We start from the raw sequence: 9,732 nt of genomic DNA, 5'->3' as shown, positions 1-9,732 counted from the left end.
CACTCCATCCTTAGCAAATACAGTGGAGTGCATCTAGAAGAGGAAATGTGTGGATAGGAGAAGGCTTATTGCTGTGTTATTGCTGGTGGAGACAATTACCTAAAAATAGATAACGATTATAATTAGCCCGTGGTAAGGTAGGCAGCTATGAGATGAGGTCTGTGTAGGGACCTGGCTAATGCAGCTGTATGGTCTTATAGTCTGCTGAATGCCTACTGTTATCTAGCTCCTTACAAATAGAGAGCCACCAGCAACAGTATCTCAGATACAGAGCCCCAAATATTGGCCTAAAAAATTATATAATTATCAGAGATGTATTATAATACACTGAATGGGGACATGTAGCCCTGCATTTAGTCCATAGGCCTACACGTGATTGAAATTAAGTAGTGAACTCTCGAGCATCTGGATGAGCATCTGGATGAGTGGATGTGTAACGCCTCGCAACTCGCTGTCAGTTTCTCAGCAACAAACACACACATACTGCACACACCTGCGTCATTTCCTAATCAGAAAAGATCTGAGTGAATGAGCAAGTGCGGAGCTTTTAAGTAACAATATGAAATATTCCTCTCCGATAGAGGAAGACCAACTACCTTGCCATTGAAGGGGACACTGGGAAGAACGAGAAACAACCAGCTCTTTCATTTTGGTCTATAAGAATAATAATGATGACATAGGTAGGCTACAAAGATGACCAATTGCGAACTGTTTGGCTCAGACAACCCAGAGGAACACATTCAGGTGCCACGTTTTGATACCGTGTGTTTGTAGCGCAAGAGCGCGCGCATCTTGTCCGTCTTCTTTGTTATCCAGGATCATATTCAGTTGAATAAAAGTTGTTGTTGTTGTGACACGTCTAGAAATATTGCTCTGCTGCACGAGTATATTTGGCAACTTTTTGAAGCAATTATTTTCTCACCATCATCTACGGATCTACCGTGCACCTTCACACAATCCGGACTCTCCATAAACAGGTGAAAATCGAAGATGCGGCGGCAATGGAGAGCTGTTATTATTTGATGCTTCCGACGGGCATTATTGGAAAGATGACACTTTTCAAAGCTGACTTCCTCCAAGAATCACTGTGCGGTCATGTGTTTTCGGAGCGGAGAGACTTGTATAGCGGTATTTCAAATGCATGATCTGACCATCCCTGTCGGGGGTGTGCTGTTTACGGTAAAGCTGTAGCATGATGAGCAGTGATTTGGAGCGCGTTTCACTCAATTCAACGACGGCTAACTCGGGAACTGGGTCGGGTGGCCGCGTGCTGTCAGCAAACGTTCGGAAGCTGCACAACGCGCTCAACCTGCTGCTCACAGACTTCGAGAGAGAACAGTTCATACACTGTCTAAACGTTTACCACGCAAAGCGCAACGTCTTCGATTTAGTTCAAACTCTCAAAATAATCCTCAACACGCCAAACAAACGACAACTCCTCCCCATGTTGCGGTTGGTCATTCCGCGCTCAGACCAGCTGTTGTTTGACCAGTATACTTCCGAGGGCCTGTACCTTAAAACGGACCATCTACCGCAAAACAGTGGCAACAACCCTGAAAGCTCTGGAGGAGAAGTCGGCAATGCAGCAAACCACCATGTCCAAATTCCCACTGCTCACTGTATGAACCCTCACGATCTCTCTTGTCATGCATCACCGGGAGCGTGTCCCGGCAAGGATGGTTTCAGCACCACTGCTGATGGGACCGCTCCCCAGGCTTTCATCCAGGGGGAGCCTTTTGGAGAGATCCGCCAAGTGACACTGAGACGCAGAAAGAGCAATGAGGGTTTAGGGTTCAGCATCCGGGGAGGCTCCGAGCACGATGTGGGAATATATGTGTCGCTAGTAGAACCCGGATCTTTCGCTGAGAATGAGGGATTGAGGGTCGGTGATCAGATAGTGACTGTTAACGACATGCTGTTTGACAGACTCTCACACATGGAGGCAGTCAAGGTAGGCTGTGTGTCTGTGTGTATATGTGTGTGTTTGTGTGTCTGGGACAGCCTCCTTGAAGCAGGGATGCATTGGTTTTCACCTCAAATCTCATTGTGTGTGTGTGAGTGTAACGGATGTGAAATGGCTAGCTAGTTAGCGGGTACGCGCTACTAGCGTTTCAATCAGTTACGTCACTTGCTCTAAAACCTAGAAGTAGTGTTGCCCCTTGCTCTGCAAGGGCCGCGGCCTTTGTGGAGCGATGGGTAATGATGCTTCGTGGGCGACCGTTGTTAATGTGTGCAGACGGTCCCTGGTTCGCGCCCAGGTCGGGGCGAGGGGACGGTTTAAAGTTATACTGTTACATTGATGCTGTTGACCCGGATTACTGGTTGCTGCGGAAAAGGAGGAGGTTGAAAGGGGGGTGAGTGTAACGGATGTGAAATGGCTAGCTAGTTAGGGTACGCGCTACTAGCGTTTCAATCAGTTACGTCACTTGCTCTGAAACCTAGAAGTAGTGTTGCCCCTTGCTCTGCAAGGGCCGTGGCTTTTGTGGTGCAATGGGTAACGACGCTTTGTGGGTGTCAGTTGTTGATGTGTGCAGAGGGTCCCTGGTTCGCGCCCGAGGTCGGGGCGAGGGGACGGTTTAAAGTTATACTGTTACATGTGTGTGTACGGATATCCCTATCAAGTGGCAATTTTAGCATGTAAATCTTGGTGGGGCAAACAAACAAAAAAGTGTTTAATGCATGCCAGCAAAGCCACTACACTACACAACACAACATTAAACAATACATTAATTGCACTATAACGGTGACAAACGGTGCCCACAAACTGTTAGGGCCTACAGAAAGCTGTCTCAAGAGCAGAGTCCCAACAGCAGTCCCAACACCTTATCACTTCTACGCCTGCTTATCAGTGGAGCCTTGTCTGGCAGTGAAACAGTTCATTCAGCCTCATTTACTGCCTTTTAACAAAGCATAGCTGATATGGCTGACTTGCAGAATTTTTTTTCTTCAGTTTCCACTGACAATTGAAATGTACAAACGATGGCATAGGGGGATGACGTGCGGATAAGAGGCAATCTGTAATTTTGAGTAATACATTAATGAGCGAGCAAGGATGAACATAGTCAATTTTTGTTCATCACTTTATGAAATGTACAGTGACAGAATTCAGAACATGGACCGTTATTACAGTATTCTACCTATACACCAAGTCAGAACCGTAATATAAATAAAGGGGTCATATAAGCAGACAATGAAAGCTCTTACAATATTAAATGCTTACATTTATCTAAAAACAGGCTATAGGCTACATGTGCACCACCAAGTCAGAGCAGTAGGCTAAATTATGAGGGGAAAATGTACAGCTTACTACACAACATACACTTAGTATTACTTTCTTAGCTACAGTATACATTTCTCCCTGGAATATTACATAATTTATGCAGCAGCAGCATACAAGACATCTTTGGACTCAACTTGTTGTGCAGTGCTCACTTGAACAGGAAGGTGGCGCAGCGGTCTTTGTCATCAAAGTCTGACATTCTCTGGATTTATGGTGCTTCAGTCATCTTCAGGTCGGAGCTCTAGAAAGAGGCCCGAGTTCCCAACTTGCAATTCCGAGTTGGATGACCATTGAACATGTATTTTTCCAGTCGTAGCTTGCTAGCTAATGTTTTGAAAGTATAATGTCGATATGATCAGTCCAATCAAAGCTACTGTAGACATAACGTAATTTGACATCATTTTATCTGTGGCCAATGACCTTGAGCCTTCTTGGATGGGCACTTCTAATGTAACTCTATGGCAGCACCCAAAGTGCTTCAATTTTTAAGCTCTACCCGTAGATTTTGCCGTGACGTAGTGTCCCCATGAGTGACAGAACACTGAGCCAAGCATGGCGCAACTAGGGAACATTACCAACGCCTACACTCCGTATTTTCCGCTGGCTGCCCCACCACCACAGAAAGCACTGAGCTAGGCTGAAACACCTGCATTTTGGCACTGCCTTACTCAAGAAAGTAATAAGAGACCATGTTTGTATGCGGCTTTATTAACTAAATATTTTTTCATTTTTTAAAATTACATTGTTTGCTAACTGATATGTGACACATATTAATGCCAAAATAGCATGCAAAACAGGCAAAGAACCCACGTGCCCTGAATGACTGGTCGCCACTGTCCCTATTCATAGTGCATATGCCTATCCACAGCTGAATAGAGAAGATGAATAAAACAGAAGAAACCAAGACACAGGGTAGTAGTAGCAATGATGCCCAGTTCCAATACAACATAATGTGACACACAAAAGCTCTTTTTACGTCTCAAATGGCACAATATTCTTTATAAAAAGGGCACTACTTTTGACCGTGAGCCATAAAAGGCCCTCGTCAACTGTAGTGCTCTCATAAGGGATTGTGTACCCTTTGGGAGACAATTCCTGTCTGTTAAGGAAAAAGGACAGGACCCGTGAAAAGCAAACTACTAGTAGTAGTCTTGTCTGCTGAAACAGAGCGACAGAGAGTGTCATGTGGGATACTACATCAGTTGCTTAAGGTCCACTTTAAGACGCTAGTTTTAATCCCATCAAAATCAATGTTGTATTTTATTCTACATCACTGATCACAGATTCATGCTCCCTACCATGGCCTGTGTCTCCAATGGGACCTTAGCTGAATTTCTCTTTTCTAACTTCGCTAGTCTGAGGAGAGAAAGTATAGTGCAGATACTGGGGCCGTCCCAAATGTTACCCTATACCCTATATAGTGCACTAAAAGTAGTATGAAATTGAAAGTGGACTTGTAAGTGGAACGTAAAGTGGAGGGGGCAGGGTGAGTGGAGTGGAGGGAGATGAATACTGGCAGCAGAGTGAGAGTGAGAGTGTGTGTCTCAAATGGCAGCATATTCTCTATAAAGTGCACTACTTTTGCCCAGAACCCATATGGTGTCATTTAGTGCATTGTAAGGAATAGGGTGCCATTTAAGACTCAATCAGATAGTGTAATGCCTGGTTCTCTTATCTAGTCAGGAAAATGTATGTTTTTCACATAGTGACATTATTTGTGGGGTTGCTATCAGTGGGGTCTTTTGTTGTCACAGCAGGTGTGTTTTATCAGTGCTGCTGTCTGTGTTCGTCAGGCTGTCTGTCACAAGACATTGTATGGCAAATGCCATCTGATTTCACCCAGTCAGACTTGAATACACAACCTGCAGCTTTCTGTTGTTGCAAAATAAAAGCCCTTTCAGAGGATTCAGAATTGATTGATGTATAATTTAAGACCAAATAAATAACCTTTTTCAACACAGTCAAAGAAAATTAGGCTATTTTGGATCACTTTAGAAGGAAAAAACTGTTTTACAAAGTTAACATGTCCAGTCATTTATTTCGTCAAATACTGAGCCAAAATATGAATAGATATTTTTTATTAAATATAAATGTATTCTATTAGATACAGTGGGGCAAAAAGGTATTTAGTCAGCCACCAATTGTGCAAGTTCTCCCACTTAAAAAGATGAGAGAGGCCTGTAATTTTCATCATAGGTACACTTCAACTATGACAGACAAAATGAGAAAAAAAAATCCAGAAAATCACATTGTAGGATTTTTTATTTATTTATTTGCAAATTATGGTGGAAAATAAGTATTTGGTATTTAGCAAGATTTCTGGCTCTCACAGACCTGTAACTTCATCTTTAAGAGGCTCCTCTGTCCTCCACTCGTTACCTGTATTAATGGCACCTGTTTGAACTTGTTATCAGTATAAAAGACACCTGTCCACAACCTCAAACAGTCACACTCCAAACTCCTTCTGTTTGCTTGCCTCAAAAGGAGGGATTTAGAATGGTTGGGCCTTGGCAGAGTCATATATTAAGATATACATAAATCATATCTAAATATATGGATGTTGGTCTTGGTAGTTATTGCTCATCAGGCTGCTAATTGTACCTGAATAGAGGAGTCTCTGAAGGACAGACAAATAGGGTTGTGTTGTCTTACTTATTACGTTTTGAATGGGTTCAGCTTGTTATCTTTGGAACCTGGTAATTATGAGTCAATGTATTGTTGTTGGTCTTCGGTTCTTCTCAAGGTACAGATCTAGACGGACACTGATAAAAGCTCAAACCAGATGTATTCTCCCAACTGGATGCTTCAGCTGTATAGCATACTGTTACACAGTTCTCTATATACAGTGCATGTAGCAAATGTCACAGGAGGATTGCACAGGCTGGGCCGGATGGCTATTCTTCCTCCTTGAGTTACAGTTCCTCTCTCTTCATCCTGTTATTCTCACTTCGCTCCCCAACTTCGACGTTGACGACCATCTCCCGTCTTCCCACAGGGACTAGACTGGTGGGCAGTAACTCAACCACGACCTTATCGTAACCCAGGCAGATGGCTTCTGTCCAACTCTGCAAAACATGTTCTAATCCCAGACAGATGGCTCCTATCCAACTCTTATAGGATCGTACTTGCACTCAGAGACAGGCTCCTTCTGTACTTGTCAGTACTTGTCCATTTGCCCATGTGTAACACACATACAGTGCATTCGGAAAGTATTCAGACCCCTTGACTTTTTCCACATTTTGTTACGTTACAGCCTTATTCTAAAAAAAGATTTTTTTTTAAAATATCCTCATCAATTTACACACAATACCTAATAATGACAAAGCAAAAACAGGTTTTTAGAAATATTTGCAAATGTATTAAAAATAAAAACGAAAATAACTTATTTAGATAAGTATTCAGATCCTTTGCTATGAGACTCGAAATTGAGCTCAGGTACATCCTGTTTCCATTGTTCATCCTTGAGAGGTTTCTACAACTTCATTGGAGTCCACCTGTGGTAAATTCAAATGATTGGACATGAAATGGAAAGGCACACACATGTCTATTTAAGGTCCCACAGTCGACAGTGCATGTCAGAGCAAAACCAAGTCATGAGGGCGAAGGAATTATCTGTAGAGCTCTGAGACAGGATTGTGTCGAGGCACAGATCTGGGGAAGAGTGCCAAAGAAATACGGCAGCATTGAAGGTCCCCAAGAACACGGTGGCCTCCATAATTTTTAAATGGAATCAGTTTGGAACCACCAAGACTCTTCCTAGAGCTGGCTGCACGGCCAAACTGAGCAATCGGAGGAGAAGGGCCTTGGTCAGGGAGGTGACAAAGAACCCGACTGTCACTATGACAGAGCTCTACAGTTCCTCTGTGGAAATGGGAGAAACTTCCAGAAGGACAACCATCTCTGCTGCACTCCACCCATCAGGCCTTTATGGTAGAGTTGCCAGACGAAAGCCACTCCTCAGTAATAGGTACATGACAGCCCACTTGGAGTTTGCCAAAAGGCACCTAAAGGACTCTCAGACCATGAGAAACAAGATTCTCTGGTCTGATGAAACCAAGATTGAACTCTTGGGCCCGAATGTCAAGCGTCACGTCTGGAGGAAACCTGGCACCATCCCTATGTTTTTTTATTTTTTATTTAACCTTAATTAAACTAAGGAAAGTTGGTGAAACATGGTGGTGGCAACATTATGCTGTGGGGATGTTTTTCAGCTGGCAGGGACTGGGAGACTCGTCAGGATCAAGGGAAAGATGAACGGAGAGATTATTGATGAAAACCTGCTCCAGAGCGCTCACACTGGGGCAACGGTTCACCTTCCAACAGGACAACGACCCTAAGCACACAGGAAGGACATTGCAGGAATGGCTTCGGGACAATTCTCTGAATGTCCTTGAGTGGCCCAGCCAGAGCCCGGACTTGAATCCGATCATACATCTTTGGAGAGACCTGAAAATAGCTATGCAGTGACGCTCCCCATCCAACCTGACAGAACTTGAGAGGATCTGCAGAGAAGAATGGGATAAACTCCCAAAATACAGGTGTGCCCAGCTTGTAGTGTCATACCCAAGAAGACTCAAGGCCGTAATCGCTGCCAAAGTTTCCTCAACAAAGTACTGAGTGAAGGGTCTGAATACTTACGTAAATGTGATATTTCAGTTTTTTACTTTTATAAATTTGCAAAAATGTCTAAAAACCTGTTTTTACTTTGTCATTCTGGGGTATTCTGTGTAGATTGATGAGGTGGATTTAAAAAAATACATTTTAGAAGAAGGCTGTAATGTAACAAAATGTGGAAAAAGTCAAGGGGTCTGAATACTATCCGAATGCACTGTATGTGTGTTACACATGGGCAAGTGGTCAAGGAGTTTGTATACTTTCTGAATGCACTATAGGTTCAATATAACCCAAAACTAGATAATTACTACTGATAAGCTAATTATGCTATACATGAAAAGGTGCTCAGGTCACTAAGGTCTCTAACAGTCTTTACACAGTTGAACCATTACAAAGAGCTCTATTTACATAAGTGGCCATATATATTTTCATAAAATGTGTAAAAGCCTTAACTCGCTTAATACGGTTTCCATAAGCAATGTCGACATTAGAATGCAGTTAAAACCACCTCTTCCGAGCAATTTTACTAATGCGCTCTAGGGTGCCTAAAGTAAATGAAAATGGTTTTCCAGTGTGTTTGTCGCTGTTATTTTTTTTATGCATTCATATTTTTGATGGAAAAAGGGTTATTAACTCATAACGTTATGGGAAAAGGCTTTTTGTTCCAGATAACTGAGAAGATCCACAGGATGAAATTGTCATTTTATATAACTGTTACATCACTTTTCAGTTTTTGTCTCCTATACGTTCCCAGCAGACTCCTATCCCAGCAGACTCCTATCCGTTCCTAAGGCCTGTACCACCCTGCTGTGCTGCTATGATTTCCCTGCAGAGAGAGACAGTGGCTCGCTCTCAGTTATTCATTGGTCTCGATCCCCAATCTCATCAAGAACTAAATAATTCATTAAAGCTTTTAATTAAGCAGGCAGCATTTACGGCAGGGAGCACCAAGGCTAATGCTTCCTCTCTTGTGCTACTTCAAAGGATATGTCACAAATGGCACCTTATTCCCTATATAGTGCACTACTTTAGTAGTGTAGTGCACCATTTAGGAAATAGGTTGCCATTTGAGATGTAGACAAAGTGCCACTGTATGTTTGCCAGACAGGAAGCAGCTGGAGGGAGTGAGCAGTTATATACATTTACGGTGACATTTTTGTGATTTAGCGGACGCTATTATCCGGAGTAACTTAAATTAGTGAATGTATACATTTTCATACCTTTTTTTGTGCTGGTATACTCTTCATTGTTTATCCGGTGCTGTTATGGAACACATACAGTGTAATATATTCAAATCTCATATTACTTAAAGCCTGTACGTTTCTCTGTCAAAGAGCTGGGGGGAGTGTAGCTGAAGGGAAATGGAAACTTTGGTCTATGGGGTTTTACCTACATGGTTCTCCCCTGCAGTGTTGTGACTCTTTCTTCACAGTAAACCAAACAGCCTGGCAAGGAAGGAGCTTATATCGGTCACTCTTATCTGCATTCTCTCCCTCTCTCTTTTCCTCCCTCTCTTTCACATGCTCTCACACACGCATGCGCGCACACACACACACACACACACACACACACACACACACACACACACACACACACACACACACAGAGGAATTTGCTGAAGGCAAGACAGCCCTCACAGTCTTGTGAATAGCTAATACTCTTCCTCGTCCTCTCCATTCATTCAGGAGGAAGTAGATGAAGCAGAAACAAGCTGTGCTGAATTCCCACCGCTCTGGAACAGACCTCTAACCAATGCTGCTGCTGCTATTTATATAGCGTGATACACAGGGGCAGTTGAGTTTTTCATGTAACCTAACAAAAAGCGAATGTCATGACAA

The 9,732-nt window shown here is 43.0% G+C and overlaps 1 protein-coding gene across 2 annotated transcripts in view; it reads left to right on the top strand.

The window, feature by feature from the left end:
• The first annotated feature begins 444 nt into the window (after positions 1 to 444).
• LOC129853862 (whirlin-like) overlaps positions 445 to 9,732 on the top strand; it is a 116,728-nt gene continuing 107,440 nt past the window's right edge. For both annotated transcript variants that reach the window (XM_055920314.1, XM_055920313.1), the window contains exon 1: positions 445 to 1,951. In XM_055920314.1, the coding sequence (XP_055776289.1) occupies positions 1,193 to 1,951 (759 nt within the window). In that variant the 5' untranslated portion in view covers positions 445 to 1,192. The remainder of the gene's footprint in view (positions 1,952 to 9,732) is intronic.

The sequence above is a fragment of the Salvelinus fontinalis genome, chromosome 4 (genome assembly GCF_029448725.1).
Source record: "Salvelinus fontinalis isolate EN_2023a chromosome 4, ASM2944872v1, whole genome shotgun sequence".
Taxonomy (NCBI): domain Eukaryota; kingdom Metazoa; phylum Chordata; class Actinopteri; order Salmoniformes; family Salmonidae; genus Salvelinus; species Salvelinus fontinalis.
Note: the sequence above shows the minus strand (reverse complement) of the source record. Positions and strands in the feature narration are given on the sequence as shown.